This window comes from Juglans microcarpa x Juglans regia, chromosome 5D (assembly GCF_004785595.1).
Source record: "Juglans microcarpa x Juglans regia isolate MS1-56 chromosome 5D, Jm3101_v1.0, whole genome shotgun sequence".
NCBI lineage: Eukaryota > Viridiplantae > Streptophyta > Magnoliopsida > Fagales > Juglandaceae > Juglans > Juglans microcarpa x Juglans regia.
In genome coordinates, this window is record NC_054602.1 from 26,173,767 (window position 1) to 26,192,599 (window position 18,833).

Genomic DNA, 18,833 nt, shown 5'->3' on the forward strand with positions numbered 1-18,833 from the left:
ATGAGGTCACTAGAAGTATGTAGCAGAAATGCGGCACTTAGTAATATGATGGTTTGGGAGTATGTTTTAGTGGATATTAAGGAAACTGTTTGCAATTTTGAGACCTTGTAGGAATAAAAACATTACAATTACGCTTTTTCATTAGGAGATAGTCATGCCGCAGGATGCATCTATGAATATTAAGGGTTAAGGTCATAAGGAGACGGCAGGTGAACAAAAGTGAGTGGAATAAGGGTTTGGATGCTAGTTTTTAGGAGTCAACAACGTAATATGAACTGTGAGGCACTAATTGCTAGGATCCTTGGATGTTGTAGATTACTTTGGTGGAATTGAAAATTCTGATACTATCTACGGGGTTGTAGATGAAATTTGGTATTGGAAGAACTGATCATGGTCTTGATATGGGAGTAGAGATAGAAGAACAATCACATTATGAGCTTTTGGGAGTAACCATGGTTAGCTAAGCCGATTTTGAGGACAAAATCTTCTTTTTAGGGGGATGATGTAACATCCTAGCCCAAGCAAGGTTCTTGAAGTTAGGACTTAATTTATCTTTTGACCTAAGTGGACTTAAGCCCAATAGATTTTGAGACTAGAACCATGTGAGTGAAGTGAACCTTATATTTTGTTAGTGTGATAAGTGCCCAAGCCCAAGGTCTAGTGAATTTCGGCCATAAAGACGTTTATGGTTTAAGAAAAGCCATTAGGGGTTTGTAAGTGGGAGGTGCCACTTGGCACCAAGCAAGAAGGGACCTTTAAGGAGCCATATTGAGAACATGCAATAAAGCTTCTAGAAGGAGCCACAATCATGAGGCATCTAGTAATGGGAGTTTTGGTTTTACAAGGACTTGCCACTTGGAAAACATGCAATAAAGCTTCTAGAAGGAGCCATATTGAGAAAGGGAAGAAGCCATTTTCGGTTAGAGTGAAGAGGGTGCCACATGGTACACATGCAAGGGATTTTTTGAGTTTTCAAGAATAATCTAATGATGGAAGAAGAAGAGAAGGAATTCAGCCATGAGTAGGAGATGCCACATGCCTTCCATGCAAAGAAGTTTAAAGGGTTCCAGAGAGATCTCATGATGCAAAAAGACTACTAGGGTTTCATTTGTTGAAGGGCACATGCCACCCACACTACCATTTGGCAACCATGCACTTCACCTTCTCTAGGTTTATTGTATCTAGACCAGAAATGGATGAAGGGAAACATAAGGTTTGAGAACCTCGAGGGAGGTGCCACTTGTCTTCCATGTAGATAAACCCCTTAATTTTCTAAGAAAAACAAATGATGAAAGGGAAAAGGAGTAGGATTTCTGCTAGGGCATGAAGAAGAGAGAATGGAGGGGCTTTGACACATGGGGCCCATGCAAGGATGTTTCTTACATTTTGAGGAAACAATGATGAAGGAGTAAAAGACAAGTTTCTGTTGTTACGTCGTCTGAATTTCGCAATGAACTCAAGTATTCCAGAGATCTCCCAATTGATGGCCTCAAATCATTCCAGGATGGAGGGCTCAGTCGTCTGACTTGCAACCATCTTCTACACGATCCTTTCCGGAGGAGGAGGTGCCATTCTTTTCCTCTTGGTCATGGACGTCGTCTATCATACCTGTAACATCTTTACCATTCCGATTGGGGGAATGGTAGTGCAAACTACCACAATGAGATTTTAAAAAATCTCAGCAAGTAATCACACATCATATCACAGTTAACACAAGCATACAAGAGGTATATCATAAAATGCGTGCATGGACATGTACTTGACATATGACTTGACCATTTTCAATGACTTGTAACAAAACTTCATTTTCTGAAAACTTCCTAACTTTTCTTATTCACGTGATCTTAGTCAGAATTTGCCTTATCAAAACATATTACAAGATTTGCATCAAGTGATCCTTATCACATAAGCTCTCATTCTTGTTCAGAGGGTGGACACAACATGGTTCCCCTTAGCACCACGTGCTCCTACTAGTTACCGCACCATCCACAGTCCGTGCACCATAATGAATACGTCAAAAACAGAGATTCATATTCACTCAACCTTACTTTATCGGGTTACATGCCTTATGCACCCACTAGCATTAGGCACTTCCTTGCTCTGGCATTCTTTGAAAAGAATCCATTCGAGACTCATCGACGATACTTTGTTGACCTAGGGGTTACCACTCTATTCTTAAACACTCCAGAGTAGACAGATGAGTTTCACTAGGACATTCTTCTACCCTAGTACTTGGGGTCGTGATAAAACTTTAAAAACTTTTCTTTGAAAACACTTTCTTTGAAAACACTTTTCCCCCACATGCATGTGGCATGAAACTTATAACATGCTTACTTACACTTGATATGTGGCATGTGAAACGTCGTGCATGAAATAACCAAGCATAACAGGTTCATTTCATAGCATGATAACATAAACTATATGAGATATCAAAACATAAACATGAACCCATGAAAAAGGGCCTTGGCCGAAACATATAGATGCAAAACATGAAGATTCATCACTTAAACATGCTTCTTCTTCAAACATATTTGCTTAGAAATCAAAGCATAATGAAACGAAACATAAAATTTTGGTGTTTGGCCAAGATCCAAAACTTCTAAGACAGGGTATAGCTGAATCATCAAGTAACACAAATCAACAACAATGTTTTCCTTAAAACCGAAACATGCATAGAACATTCTTGCCATTTTCATCATAAAACCGAATCATACCATTCATGTAATATTCATATTCCAAGATCATATAAGCATATTCAAACAAACAAATAAGAAATAGCAAATATAACAATGAAAGGATTTACACAATCATATATAAATATTAACCAAAAGTAAGTTGAGTGTATACTTACAAAAATCCACATAAGGAAATACTAGCAAGCAGTAAATCCGAATGTGCTTCATTAGAAAGTGCCTAGAAAAATCTTATTTCGTCTTCTTGAGTGTGTGAGGAATTTTAGGGCATCCCTTGATCTCAAATCATTTGACCTCTAGGGTTTCTGGGTTAAAACCTCTTCATTTCACTCATGAAGTAGAACAAGACTTGAAACAAGATGAATACTCATGAGGTGATTGAAAAATATGGAGGGTATACATCCCCTACCATTCGGCTTCAAGTGTGTGTGTTTCACCATTCTCAAAATCCTACGAGATTTGAATTTCATCTTGAGTTGAGAAAGTGACTTGTGTGTGTAAGACTAAGAGAAAAACTGATTCTTACCTTGTCTATTCTTGATGGTGGCGAAAACCTCTCTTGAAAAGGAATCTCCTTGCTTGGTTGGAAAGAAAGTGCGAGAATCTTCAAGTGAACATGTGAGAATTGTGTGGAGAGAGTGAGAGTTCATGCAAATTCTAAAAAATGACTAGGGAAAAGCCTATAGGCTTGTACTCCCTCCTTTTTATAGTAGTCTCCTTGGTTGTTTAAAAAATCGTTGCATGGATGACAAGTGACAAGTGTTTTCTTCTTCTCTTATCTCTTTTGGCGAAAAGACTCTTATAATCCCCACTTGGATTTTCATTGGGAAGGGACTACTTGGGGTGGCGTGTAGGGTTTCCTTTCCCTTGGCCGAAATCCCTTCTTCCGTTTATGCCCTTCGTTTCCTTAAACAAGTGAATATCTCTTCAAGGGTATCATTGTAAAACATCTCATACCTCTTCATTTTCCCCACAAACAACTTTTGGCATGGATGACAAGTGGCATGGGCATGTGCCTTGCCCTAGTCGGCCACTCTCTCTTCCAACTCCTAAGTTGATGCTTCATCTTCTATTGCTCCTTCCCAAGATGACTCCTCATGTGTCATTGGTCTAAAAATAACCTAAGTGGCAAGTGGCAAGTGAAAAGGTACATTGGAAATGCGGTAGCCAAAATCCTAGGGGCATATTTGTCATTTGACACGAGTCCCTTCATCTAATCTTCTAGAAACTGAACGCATGCTTGACACTTGGCAAATTCTGTCAAAAATCTAAAATCCCATGTGCCCCTTTTCGATTTCCCATGCATCATTTCTTGAGAAACTTCCTTCCACTTCTCTAGGCTTCTCTTTCCAAGAAATCTACCTTGAAACTCGAAATAAGACCAAAACAAGGTTCTAGGCGTGTGGGAAAATGGGTTGGCCGAAAATCCTTTAATCTTCCTAGGTTCCTTTTGTCTCTTAATTCTTCTAGAAGGTTTCTAGCATGTTTACAAGTGGCAAATCCTCTAGGGTAGGCATGAAAGCCACCTTTTGGTGTTTCCCTACACTTCTCTCTTCCCCTTAGCCCACTATCAAGATAGATTCATAGTAAACCACATGCATGACGCATGGCACTAGTGACTAAGGTTTGGGCCATGGGCCTAAAGCCATTGGGCTCAAATTTCTAAATAGGGCCAAAAATTACAAGGCAATCTAGGGTCACTCCCTTCTTGGGCTCAAATCACTAAATCAAAGACTCTAAGGCCTTCCAAAGTAACTAAGGTTCTTAAAATGTCATGGCAACCAAGAATGAATTCTATGGGTTATGTTTAGACAAACTCGGGTCATCACACATATGAAATGTTGTGCATGAAATAACCGAGCACAGCATGTCCAATTCACGGCATGATAACATAGATCACATGAACTATCAAAACACATACATGGAACTAAGAAAAAGAGCCTTGGCCGAAACGTGTAAGTGCAAAAACATGAAGAATCATCACTTAAACATGCTTCAAACTTTAAACATCTTGCTTAGAAATCAAAGCATAATGAAGCAAAACATAAAATCATAGTGTTTGGCTAAGATCTGAAACTTCTAAGACATGGTATAGCCGAATCATTAAGTATCACAAATTAACAACATTGTTTTCCTTGGAACCGAAACATACAAATGACATTCTTGCCATTTTCATCTTAAACCGAATCATACCATTCATATCATATTCATATTCCCAGATCATATAAGCATATTCAAACAAGCAAACAAGAAATGGTAACCAAAAGAACCATAACAACAAAAGGATTTACACAAATATATGCAAGTATTAATCAAGAGTAAGTTGAGTATGAACTTAGAAAAATCCATGAAATGAAATATTAGCAAGTTGTAATCCGAAATGTATTACATTAGAAAGAGTGTCTAAAAATCATATTTCATGTTCTTGAGTGTGTGAGGGTTTTTAGAGCATCACTTGATCATAAACCATTCAACCTTTATCTTAGGTCAAAAACCGCTTCATTTCACTCATGTTTTTATACAAAACTCAAAGTAGGGTAAGAACTCAGGGTGGTGGTTAAATACATGGAGGATGAACATCTCCCACTATTCAGCTTCAAGGGTTTCTTGAAAACCCTAAATCAATTTTCATGAAAACGTGTAGGAAACGTGTGTTTAAGTACTCTCGAATTCCTTTGAGAGTTGAATCTCATTTAGAGTTGGAAAAGTGATATGTGTGTGCAGAAACTAAGAGAAAACAGAGCCTTACCTTGTCTATCTTTGAAGGTTGCAGAATCTTCTCTTGAAAGGAAGTCTTCTTTGTTTGGTTGGAAAGAAAATGTGAGAAAGCGTGAGAATCTTCAAGTGAGTATGTGAGAGTTGTGTGGACAGACTGAGGATTCATGCAAGTTCTGAAAAATGGCAAGGGAAAAGCCCATAGGCATGTACTCCCTCCTTTTTATAGTGGTTTCCTCACTTCCCCCCTTGGTTGCCTCCAAAACACTTGCATGAGTGACAAGTGACAAGTGTTTCTTCTTCCTCCATCTCTTTTGCCAAAAAGACTCTTAGAATCCCACTTTGGATTGCATTGGGAAGGGACATGAATGGGTGGCATGTAGGGCTTCCTCACCCATGGCTGAAACCCCTTGTTTCCCCTTTATGCCCTTCCTTTTTCTTAAGCAAGTGAATATTTCCTCAAGGGTATTTTTGTGAAACGTCTCATGCCTCTTCCTTTTTCCAACAAACAACCTTTGACATGAGTGACAAGTGGCATAGGCGTGTGACTTGTCCATTGCTGCCTACTCTTCTCCTTCCCTCTTTATTGCTTCATCTTCCATTTGCTCATTCCCAATGTGACTTCTCATGTGCCATTGGTCTATTTTGTAACCTAAATGACAAGTGGCAAGTGAAAATGTGCTTGGGAGTGTAGTGGCCAAAATCCTAAGTGTATATTAGTCCTTTGATGCAAATGTCTCTTCATCAATTCTTCTAGAAGCTTATTGCATGGTCGACACTTGGCAAAATCTAACAAATTTCGAAATCCCTTGTGTCTCTTTGGTTTCCCATGCAAATCTTCTAGAAAAACCACATTTATCTTCCCTAGGCTCCCCTTTCCAAAAATATCTGCCTTGGAACTTGAAACTGGGCCAAAACAATGGGTCTAGGTGTGTGGGAAAGGGTTGGCCGAAAATCCTTTAGTCTCCCTAGGTCTATTTTGTCCCATGATTCTTCTAGAAGGCTTATAGCATGGTTGACAAGTGGCAATTCCTCTAGGGTAGGCGTGCAAGCCATCTCTTGGTTTCCCTACACTTCTCTCTATACCATTATATATGACACATGACATTAGTGACTAGAGTTTGGGTCATTGGCTTAGGGCCATTGGGATGAGTTTTTAAATAGGGCCAAAATTATACAAGGCATTCTAGGGTTACTCCTTTCTTGGGCTTAAGTTGCTAAATCAAAGATTCTAAAGCCTTTCCTTTAACTAAAAAAAAATCAAGGTTCTTAAAATACTTTGGCAACTAAGAATTAAATCTATAAATCATGCTTAGTCAAGCTTGGGTTATCACATAGGGATTTCGTACTGAGTATTTATTCCTCTTCCTCCCTCCATCTCTCTATTTTACAGATTCTTCTTTATCAATGTTTTGGACTGGAATGCTAATTTTGGCTTGAATATCATAATCCGATGGAAATGAGCCGGAACACGCCGAAATGTCCGAAATTTCAGCCAGTACAGAGCATCCACAAAAGTAGTGTTACTGTTCAGGTGCAGTAAATTTTGGTCAAAACATAATGGAAATGAAAACATTGTTAGGGACCCAAAATAGGACCCCAAGTATTCCTCAAACCCCAAAGGTTAAGCACTTCGCTTTTAGTACGCGAAGGGCATTTTGAAATGAGCAATTTAAGGGCGCGCGTTTAGTAGTGAGCTTTGAATGCATAAAGCACGCTTTGTTATATTTTAATGGGAAAAAAAATGTTTTTTTCAGTCCTTAAAACCGTGACTTTATAGCTAGGCACCAAAAGTAATAAATATTATAACACATGGGTTAATAAAATAAATTGGATGATTATATACTCTAGGATTGCATTGTATGGGAGTATTTTTTAGTATTCTTCAACATTGTGTTATTTTGGGCATTACCTTTTAAATGTTAAGTTGAGATAGATAAGTCAGAAATGATTTGAATTAAAATATTTTATAGAATTTTGAAAAACGAGAGAAAGTTCAAGACTTGAAATTGAAAAATGTTAGTGTTTCTGAAATGTTTCGACATTGAGATGAGAAGGGATGAACAATACTCCTGGGGCCACTTTCCCCTTTTTCGATAAGTAATGGCAGCTCTTCTGCTTTCATTGAGTACGAGGTTTACTTCCGAATGACTTCAAGTGGCACATGTAATGGAGTAATTAAAATTACACGATCGGTTAGATGTTGACACAATGCGATGATAAGAAAGTACAACAAATGGGGTATTGTACGTTGGAACAGAACGAATATATGTACAAAATGCACAAATGATGTGGTTAGAAGAATTCCAGTATATATCTACAAAAAATCCCATTGCCAATAGACCTTCTCTACAATCCCTCCACCACTTTGAACAGCTAGGTGAAGCGTTTCAGACACTGGAGGAACTCCCCAAAGTAATGGCACTGCAACTGTCATTGTTAGCTTCTCATGCAAACCACCTTTGCTTGCCTTCTCGGCAGCAACAACCTGAACATTACATGATGCTTTCTTGAGACAACAACTAATCCATCATATTCAGAACATAATTTTTGACATACTTTAGGGAGTAAGCTGATGTGCAAATTTTATAAATGCGTAGCCTTCTGTCAAACATGTAATGGCAAATTTTAAACAAAAATACATGGCCCAGAGGCCAGAATATTAGAGATCCACCATGTTATAGCTAGTGTAGCCATTCAATTTCACCTAAAACTTGGGCAACAAACTTCAAGCAGTTTCGTTAAATACATAAATTTGTTGGAACTTGAAAGTGCAGAGATATATTATGTCTGAGAGAGCCAAAATCTATAATCAAGTGATTGGGAAACTTAATAAAGAAACAAACCCAACCTGTCAAAACGAGGCTGAAATCCTAATACCATTCCAAAATTCTCATCTTATCTCATGTAACACCCCGACCCCAAAAGTGTGATTTTATTATTATTTTATTGTTATTATTTTATTAGATATGTTTTGAGGTTGTAATTTGTTTTGAATAGGATTTCTCTACTGTTAAACTATATGCCTCTTTTATCTTTCTGTTTGATCTAGAGTTTCCTGATTTGAAATTATCTCTAACTCAAACACTTCAAAACTCTAATATCCTCTCAAGTGTTCCTTTCCTTGTGGGAGTAGTTTCCAAAGTTTAGTCAAACTCAAACCCCTTCAGATCACTCACGATAGCTTCCTACCCCTCATCTATAAAACCCATGAGACCCTTAGCAAAAACCATGAAACTTTCACACACTAGCCACCATAGCAGCCTCGACAGACAAAGAAAACCACTTCCCAACAGCCACCCTAGCACTACTCTTCATACCAAGTCAGCCACCTCGCCGGAAACTACCACAGAGCATACCGACGTTAAGCTCTCCTTCCTCCACGACGTGCATCGACGCCTTTAAGCTTATTTTCCATCGTTTTCTCTCCACCGTGAATACTAGAAGCAACGGTGTTTTCTACTCAACCCTCCGTTGACCACTAGAAGAGTCGGATCTCCTCACGGCAGCCACAGAACCCGCCAACCTGGCACCTCCCTCCGCCTCACACTCCTTCTGGTAAGTCCACGTCGGAATCTTTCTCCCTCCTCTCTCTGTTATTCTCAGCTAAGCAGTTTTCTCTCTAAACCCTCTCACACTCATTCTCTCTCTTGTGTCGCATCACTGCCCAGAGAAGCCCATTACGACGCCGACCACTCCAAGCCACCGTGAACCTCGGCCTGCCACCACGACCCTTCATTGCAGCTGACCCCTCTCTCGGTGAGTCCCAGTTGCACGACCTAATGTCTTCCCTGTAAGCCTATGTTTCCTTTTACTTCCTTTACCTTCAACCTTCCCAAAATGCCCTTGCCCCGTATGCTTGTTTTCCCAAAATGCCCCTCCAATTAAGCTGAGTCTTGTTGGACGTGTTTTATATGATATAGTGGATTGGGCTAGGTTTATTTTCATAAAACACTCTGGTACGTTGTTTTAATGGGCTTAGCTTTTAATTGAATATATATGAGGCAGATACTTAATTTTATCAGAAATATTTAAGGAATTTAAAGCATAATCTTAAAGTATCTTTTTTCGTAAACTATTATGTATTATTCTTAGTATAATTAAATTATCTCTATATATGATTTTAAGCATTTAGAATGCTACGACACGTCTTTCTGGCAAAGTTAGTGACGATTAGTGCCTCCTATAAGTAGCACGCTACAAAGTGGGAATCAGGAAGCGACACTAAGAGGTAACTAGTATGATCATATAAATGCATCCATACTGTGAATATTATTGTTATGTATGAAAATATGATGTGCTTATGATAGTTAACTACGCTACGCTAAGAGGCAAGTCAAGGTTAAATTCCTTATACGATCTTTGATGAAATATAAGATTATGCTTGAATGAATGAATTAGTTGTTTGATTGATTGAATGTTACTAAAATCATATGAAAGCCATGAGATGTTCATGTAGTAATTCAAGTCAAGTATGCCATGTAATAGAATAACCAGATTATACAAGCCATGTTCATGTAATACTTAGATTATGGATGCCATGTTCATGTAGTACTTAGATCATGTATGCCATGGAATGTCATATTATGCTATGTCACGTACAAGAATATGCCATGCACAAGAATATGCCATGTTATGCAATGTCATGTACAAGAATGTGTCATGTTATGCTATGCCATGTACCGGAATATGACATATTAGAACTGTTCATGAAGCCTAATAAATTCTCATGCATTAAGAAAGATATGAAGTTTTACGGTGCACGAACTTAAGCATGGTTAACCACAAGTTAAGTGAAACACGGATCCAAGCGTGTTTCACTCCATATTATGCCAGTTAAGTGAAACACGGACTCTAAATGTGTTTCACTCCATGTTATGCCAGTTAAGTGAAACACGGACCCAAGCGTGTTTCATTCCATGTTATGCAAGTGAAACACGAACTCAAGCATGTTTCACTCCATGTTACTCAGTTAAGTAAAACACGGACTCAAATGTGTTTCACTTTATATTATTCAATTAAGTGAAACATGGACTCAAGCGTGATTCACTCCATATTATTCAGTTAAGTGAAACAAGGACCCAAGCGTGTTTTACTCCATGTTATTCAGTTAAGTGGAATACGGACTCAAGCGTGTTTCACTCCATGTTAAGACAAGATAAACAAATTATTACGCATTCATGTTACATGTTTGTCATGATTATGTATGCTTCCACTCATGTTAATGATGAATATATATATGACATGTGAATATGTGACGATATATGTATATATGATGTTACGTGTATGATTGGGAATTTGTGATACTATATGTATGTTGTTAAGAGTCTTCAAAAAGTAAGTTCATGCTAGATCAGACTATATTTTACAGTATGATGTGCTACTTATTGAGTATTCGACTCATTTTTGTTTGTCTTCCTGTTTTCTTCTATATTTAATTCTCACAGATGGTGATTATGATGACGCAGAGCTGGATGGCCAGGAGTAGATTTAGTACAAAGAATTAGGAAGGAATAAGTGATATTCACACAAGAATTAGATCTCTTTTATGTCATTCATAGGATTAGTTTATGTTTTTTTACTTTACCTTCAGTTTTCAAGACAACTGTGCTCAATTCAGTTTTATCATTTTAATGCTTTTCAATAAATGAGATTTTTCAGGATATGAATCTCTTTATCGGGCATTATGTTATGAATGCTAGAAACATCTATATCCTACGGGAACGGGGTATTATATCTCATCTCATCTCTTTCTCAAACATCATTCAAAGACAAATACTTTTCTAAACTTTCAAACAAAAAATAAAAAACAATTCAATTTTTTCAAATCCCCAAACAAAAATAATACTAAAAAATTATATTCTAACAATATTTTAACTTCATAATATTTTTTATTTAAATTTTTCTCTCTTCTTTTCCCAAATCTCATAAAACATAACTCAAACTATCTCACTACTATTCACAAACTATCTTATTACTATTCACAAAATTCTCATCTCACTCCCCAAGCATGCCTAAGTCTGTTTCTCAAAAGCAAATAAACAAGGAAAGCCAATGGAACTTCAATTCTTGATTGGAAAAGTTGTCCAACTAAAACTGCAACGGTCAACTACTTTTAAAAACATCACAACAGTCGAGCTGAATCCTCATTCTTGACTAGGTTATGTTTGGAAAGTATAAGGCCCCGTTTGGATGATGAGATGATCTCATCTCATCTTATCTCAGTATCCAAATACCACTCAAACACAAATACCTTTTAATTTCAAATACTAATCAAATACATATACTAATCATTATAACTTTCCCAAACTTTTAAATAAAACACAAAAAACAATTCAAATTTTTTAAATCTTAAAACAAAAGTAATATTAAAAAAATATATTTTTACTTTATAATATTTGTATTCAACTTTTTCTCTCTCATTTCCTAAAACCCCATAAAACATCTTAACTCAAACCACTTCACTACTATCACAAATTATTTTACTACTATTGACAGATTTATTATCCCATCACATATCATCTTAACATGCAAACGAGGCCTAGAACTTTAAAACACATAAAAAATACACTCAGAATTCAATCATGAACCTAAGCATGCAAAATTGGTGAGACCATTGAATCATAATGTAACATACGGGTTCAAATTTAGGGCTAAACTAGTATTATTTATTTATTTATTTATTTATTTTACTTTTATTATCATCTTAGGAAATATGCTTACGGTAAATTAGTGATTCCTTTTCCTATCAAAACCATTGTATGGTTATCCCTTTAGTTTCCATATCAGATTAGTTTCCTAGTTTGAAACCACAACTCGACACTTCAAAATGCTCTTAAAATCCATATCCTCGTAGGAATAATTTTCCAAGTGTAGCCAACTTCAAACCCTAGCATACCTACTGAGGACTCATGCCACTTCCCTCCTCATCGTCTATAAAACCCCACGTAAACCCTCTGTCTTAAACACACAAAAAAATACAAAGAAGTCACTTTCGCATTAGCCGTATATACTCTGCCCAACCACTGCCAACCACCCTAGGATGTCGAAGCACCACCCATGGCGCCAAAAACTGCCAGCCAACCCAGCCCCGTCGCACCCACTCCCTCAGTTGTGCCACCGCGCAATAGCTTTCTCCCCTCGATAACGTGCTACCACTTGGAAGTCAGGAAGCAATGCTAAGAAGTAAATAGTATGATCATATAAATGCATGCGTACTGTGAATATTATTGTTATATATGAAAATATGATGTGCTTATCATGGTATCTACGCTACGCTAAGAGACAAGTCAAGGTTAGATTCTTTTCATGATCTTGATGAAATATGAGATTATGCTTGAATGAATGAATTTGTTTGATTGATTGAATGTTACTAAAATCATAGGAAAGTCATGAGATGTTCATGGAGTAATTCAAGTCAAGTATGCCATGTAATAAAATAGCCAGATTATGCAAGCCATGTTCATGTAATACTTAGATTATGTATGCCATGTTCATGAACTACTTAGATCGTGTATGCCATGTTCATGTCGTACTTAAATCATGTATGCCATGAAATGCCATAAAATGTTTAGATCATGTTATGTCATGTCATGTTATACTATGACATGTACAAGAAAATGCCAGTTATGTTATGCCAAGTATAAGAATATGTCATGTTATGTTATGTAATGAACAAGAATATGCCATGTTAAGAAAGTTCATGAAGCTTAACGAATTCTCATGCATTAAGAAAAATAAGAAGTTTTAAGACAGTGCCACGGACTCAAGCGCGGTTAACCACAAATAAAGTGAAACACGGACTCAAGCGTGTTTCACTCCATGTTACTTGGTTAAGTAAAACACGGACTCAAGCATATTTTACTCCATGTTATTCAATTAAGTGAAATACAAACTCAAGTGTGCTTCACTCCATGTTATTCAGTTAAGTGAAACAAAAACTCAAGCGTGTTTCACTCCATATTACTCAGTTAAGTGAAACACGAACCCAAGCGTATTTCACTCCATGTTAAGAAAAGATAAACAAGTTATTATGCATTCATGTTACATGTTTGCCATGATTATGTATGCTTCCACTCATGTTAATGATGAATATATATATGCTATGTGAATCTGTGACGATATACGTATATATTTGAAGCTTTTCAGAAAGTTATGTTACGTGTATGATTGAGAATTTGTGATGCTATATGTATGTTGTTAAGAGTCTTCAGAAATTAAGTGCATGCTAAGCCAGATTATATTTTACCGTATGATGTGCTACTTACTGAGTATTCACTCATTTTTGTTTGTCTTCCTGTTTTCTTCCATATCTAATTTTCACAGATGGTGATTATGATGACGCAGAACTGGATGGCCAGGAGTAGATCTAATACAAAGATTTAGGAAGAAATAAGTGCTATTTACACAAGAACTATAATCATTTTATGTCTTTCCACTTTACGTTCATTTTTTAAACAATTATGTTCATTTCAATTTTTTATGCTTTTCAATAAATGAGGTAATTCAGGATATGAATCTCTTTACCGGACTTTATGTTATAAATGTTAATCACATCTCTATCCTATGGGAACGGGGTGTTACACATAAACCATGCAATTGTCATGAGCCTAAAACATCTCCAGAATCACTTCTGTAAAAGCTGAAGCCCACTGATGTGCACTGGGAAGCAAAACTCAAGTATAACTGGAACAATTGAATAATAAATAAATTTTGCTTCAATATGATAAGCGCAAGTGTGCACACGCACACACGGGAATATATGACATACCTCCCCACCATGCTCTAAGACGGTGTCTTCAACAACATCACTTAGCATCTCAATGGAACGGCAAAACCCAAAAATACAAAGTCTTCTCCCCATATCAAGTCCCTGAATTAATATTTATAAGCAATAAGATAGAATATCTACAAACAATTGATGACAGGTTAAAGAGAAGCAAACGGGACTTCATACATTTGTTGCTGCAATATCAAAGAGTGCACCCAGACATAGACCTTGATTTGGATCCATGTAATCCCTCTCTTGAAACCGTTTGGATACATTTGGTCTTCCTTGCTTCTTCTGTGTAGAACTAGCACTTTTTGTTAGCTGATTTGATAACAGATTCAAAACTAAAATGGGAATCGCACGATACTCATACAGAATGAAATATAAGCATCAAAGCAACATTTGTCAGGATTAAGTATCATATTGGTAGGGGTTTTGCTCTAAGATGCAATTTAAACGTCAGGGGGGTTAGAAGAACCAAATATCTATACAAATGCATGTCAAGATACCATGTGAAATTATAACGGTGTAGTGGCTGTTATCAAGTAAAGAACCAATCACCAAAGCACCGACATAAAAGATGATTTTTTTTTTCAAAAATGGTAACTTACAAAAAACGGTATAATATACAATTGTCTTAATAGAAGTGGCATACATCTGAAGAAGAGACACGTTGAGGGACCATGGAACCGCCAATCTGAATGAGACCATCAGCAGTGAACAAGGTCACTCTATCCTCAGGAACCCACTGAATTTCTGTAACAGAAGAATTCTGAGCCATCAATTTCTAGGAGTTGGGGAATTCGTAGGGCAGAAATAATTCTCTGTATCCTAACGTGTCAATGTATGCAGTATCAGCTAGCATTGTAGCAAGCCAGGAAGCACGAGAGTGCAATGCAGCAAATATTTCCCTCGAACTGCCTGGCTCAATCCGTTAATTAAGCTACCTACAGCCCCATATTTTCTGATTACGGGTGCACACTTCTTAAGTCGTAAAAAGATAAAAAAGAATTGGAACCGGCGTGAGACACCCAGGATTGGAATTAGGCCAAATTCATGACATGCGAAGTAATGGAAAACACGACAAAAGGGGAACGGGAAACTTAGCACCTAATAACTAATTGACCACTCAGACACGTAGAACTCCTATTTCTCCATCGATTTTCTACATATTCTTCGCAATCAAACGAACCGGAAAAAATCATAAAGTAGAATGTACAAATCGAAATTTCTCTACTGTATCCAAAACTTGGGATCCGTTTGTTTTAAAAAATGAGAAGAATTGAGATTAAAATTAAAAGGTTAAATAAAATATTATTAGAATATATTTTTTAATATTATTTTTATTTTCAGATTTAAAAAAATTAAATTATATTTATTTTATTTTATATTAAAAATTAAGAAAATTGTAATGATCAGATGAGAGATATTTTCTGAAAATAAACTAATCTTAATTGACCAAAAGAAATTGCTAAGGCAATGATTAAGAAATAAACTTAATTAACCATCACAGATTGCTAAGGTGATGATTAAGAAATATTGCGCTTTGAACTGATTCAAGGATTGGGATCATATCATCTGATGTCGTAATAAACCGAAAACATCATAAATATTAGAGATACGGAACAAACAAAAAGTCTGAATACACAATTCAAAGAGATATATACCGTAATATGAATATGAGATAAATTGAATTACCGCAATCACCGTCGTCCCAAGGAAAGAAGCCGAAAGAGTCTTGGGCAAAGAAGTTTCCGGAATCGGAAGCCTTGGCCGAGAAACGGAGGCGAGAGGGACGAAGATTAGAAGTTGAGGATTTTGGGGAGGAAGAAAATGCGGAGAGGGAGGAAGTAGATTCCCTGGAGCGAGGAAACGATGGGAGCGGAGGGAAGGGAGAAAAACGCAGAGACGAAGTTTCCGCCATGAGAGAGAAAAAGAGAGATTCCGTCGGGGGAGAGGGGGAGGAATCTGGGAAGGAATAGTAAAGAAGAATGGAAGAGGGTTCGACGCCACATTTAGAGGATGACACGTGGCAGACAGGACATTTAATTACCCGAAGATAGTGCTTTGGAAACCGTGATTGAAATGTCTGGTTGTTGCCTCTCGGCCATTCCGCACGCGTTTACAAAGAACAAATTTGTCAAGTCTTGCACAATTTTTTTTTTTCTTATTATCGTTACATCTTTTTTTAATTTGATATTAAATAATTTATTATTTATTATTTAATCATTAACTGTGATAAAAAGAGACAGTAACAAAATAATTAAAAAGATATATATAAACAATTTCAGTTCATACCCATTTAGTAATTATCCTTGCTACTTTACCACTAAATTATTTTGTGATACGCTAGAGTGTGATCTCCTTGCAAAATAGATCAAAATTATCAAATATATATTTATGGCTTTAAATAAATAAGCCTATTAGATACACTACTAGATTTCGCTCGAGATTATTAGCTTGGTTAAATTCAAGTTCAATTCAATTAATTTATTAAACGATACGAATGTAAATATAAAATTATAATAGATTATTAAATGCTACAACTTGTGTAAAACTTGGCTTGGTTCTTATAAGTTCGTGTAAAGTCAATAACTAGGATTGTTCATCTGGTCGAATTTTTTGTCGACCTGGTTCGGAATCCGAATAACAAGGTTCATGTTACGAGTTTTGGCTCAGAATAAAAGTCGGGCAGTACTTGCATAAACAAATTTAGAGTAAACCAGTATTTTAAACTCGATACTCGATTTTTTTTAAACCAATCCCAATTTCAAAACAACGCCTATCGTTTTGACACTAGCATTAAAAACCCTTCCCCATTCCCCGTATTCTCTCGCTCTCTCGCCAAATAAACCCTAGCATCTCTCCCTCAGTACCGATCGAAGAAACCTCGTCATCGTCGTCGCCGACTTGTCGTCATCTTAGTGACCCCAAGGTTTTTTCTCTACATCTTTTTCCGATTTAGGTTTGTTTTATGCTCAAATTTCATAGCTGAGTTTACAAATGCTTGAGGCATTTTATTTCAAGACCTTTTTCTTCTCCCACTTATGTATAATTAGTAACCAAAAGAAAAATTTGTGTGCGCTTTCTTTCTCCCTCTCTCTTTATTTGTCTCTCTGTGCATGGTGAGAAATTAAGAATACTAAACATGGTTTGACACAATATGTGAATTGACATTAACCCAACTACGAAAATAATCACAAAGCTTGGATTTAGACCTCAGAAGCAATAGGGACTAGGGAAAGAAACTCCACATATGTTACATAAGCTTAACATAACTTTGGCAACTTTGCCAGTTTACCGCTATTTTACTACTTTGAATAAATGTTTGTAAGGGCTGGCTTGCCTTGTTGGGAATAAATCAATTAGCTGTAATTATGTTTGAGTTTTGCTTAATTTCCGTGTATGTCAAAATACTTTCCTTGTAAACCAATGGTTATAAGTTTGGAAGGATGCTATGAATGGAGGTATCTTAAAAATATTCAAACAATTGTTTGCAGAGATGGGATCCGCATTAAACAACCCACGCCTTTTATCAAAATTCATCCACAATAGGTAAAGCACACCGGAGTGATCCAACGTCTTTTCCTATTGATCCACCAGGTACTCGTTCAGTCGCTTGCTCTCATAACATTTTGGCATTAGAACAGGTCATGACGGATTCCAGAATTGAGTGTTTGGAACAACAGTTGGCTAACTTTGGGAGCATTATGGAAATACTTATGAAAAAATTTGAGGAAACTAGCGCGAAGGTAGATTTCCTAGCCGATACGAGTTCGGGAGATGCAGAAGTCTCAAGATCAAGAAATAGACACGAACGAAATCATGGAGGAGGGAACAACTTGGCAGTTTCAAAATTGGCCAAGTTGGACTTTCCGAGGTACAACGGTTTGGATGATCTGACCAGTTCGATTTATTGGGTGGAGTAATTTTTTGATTATCAACAAATGGATGAGATCGAGAAATTACCATTGGTAGCATATCACCTGGAGGGAGAGGTGCAGATGTGGTACCAATTATTCAAGGATACCAAAGAGATTAATTTGTGGGAGGCATTAAAAAGGGGACTTCGAATTTGATATGGACCAACCATGTTCGAAAATCATTTTGGCACATTGAGCAAGTTGCACCAAACTGGAACTGTTGGTGAATATCAGTTGTAATTTGAGTAGTTGCTGAGTCATGTTGGAGGGTTGGCCCCTATCATCAATTGCGGTGTTTCATAAGTGGACTCAAGGAACCCATAGGAACTGATGTGCAGGCTGCACACCCAACATCCATCACGGATGCCATTGAATTGTCTTAATTGTTTGAAGCAAGGCATGCAAAGAGGCCAATAACTACGGACGTCATCTGTTGGCTAATGAATGTGGAACCAACGCCACCCCCATTGCCTTTGGCAAATTTTTTGAGAAATAAAACACCACCCATATGGCATCTCAGCCTGAGTGAGATACAAGAAAGGAGAAAGAAGGGACTATATTTTAATTGCGATGAGAATTTTGTACCTGATCACCGGTGTGAAAAATTATTTTTTATTGAAGGAATATTTTTGAATGAAGAAGAAATGGAGGATGATGGAGGTGAAGCACAACTGATTGATAATGAGCAATAACCGATGATCTCACTCCATGCCATCGTGGGAACCACTTCCC

The 18,833-nt window shown here is 37.0% G+C and overlaps 1 protein-coding gene across 1 annotated transcript; it reads right to left on the minus strand.

Moving 5' to 3' along the window:
* Positions 1–7,578: 7,578 nt before the first annotated feature.
* On the minus strand, positions 7,579–16,244 carry LOC121266072. The gene is made up of 5 exons (XM_041169792.1): positions 15,877–16,244; positions 14,834–14,934; positions 14,365–14,472; positions 14,179–14,280; positions 7,579–7,896 (listed from the first exon to the last, which is right to left on the minus strand). The coding sequence occupies exons 1-5, from the start codon at positions 16,100–16,102 to the stop codon at positions 7,726–7,728; spliced, it is 708 nt and encodes a 235-aa protein (XP_041025726.1). The 5' UTR covers positions 16,103–16,244; the 3' UTR covers positions 7,579–7,725.
* Positions 16,245–18,833: the final 2,589 nt, after the last annotated feature.

Coding starts and splice junctions, on each gene's coding strand:
- LOC121266072 (XM_041169792.1), bottom strand. CDS start 16,102: ATGGCGGAAACTTCGTCTCTGCGTTTTTCTCCCTTCCCTCCGCTCCCA. Junction 14,281..14,364: donor TTGATATTGCAGCAACAAAT/GTATGAAGTCCC, acceptor ATATTAATTCAG/GGACTTGATATGGGGAGAAG. Junction 7,897..14,178: donor TCTTAGAGCATGGTGGGGAG/GTATGTCATATA, acceptor TGTAATGTTCAG/GTTGTTGCTGCCGAGAAGGC.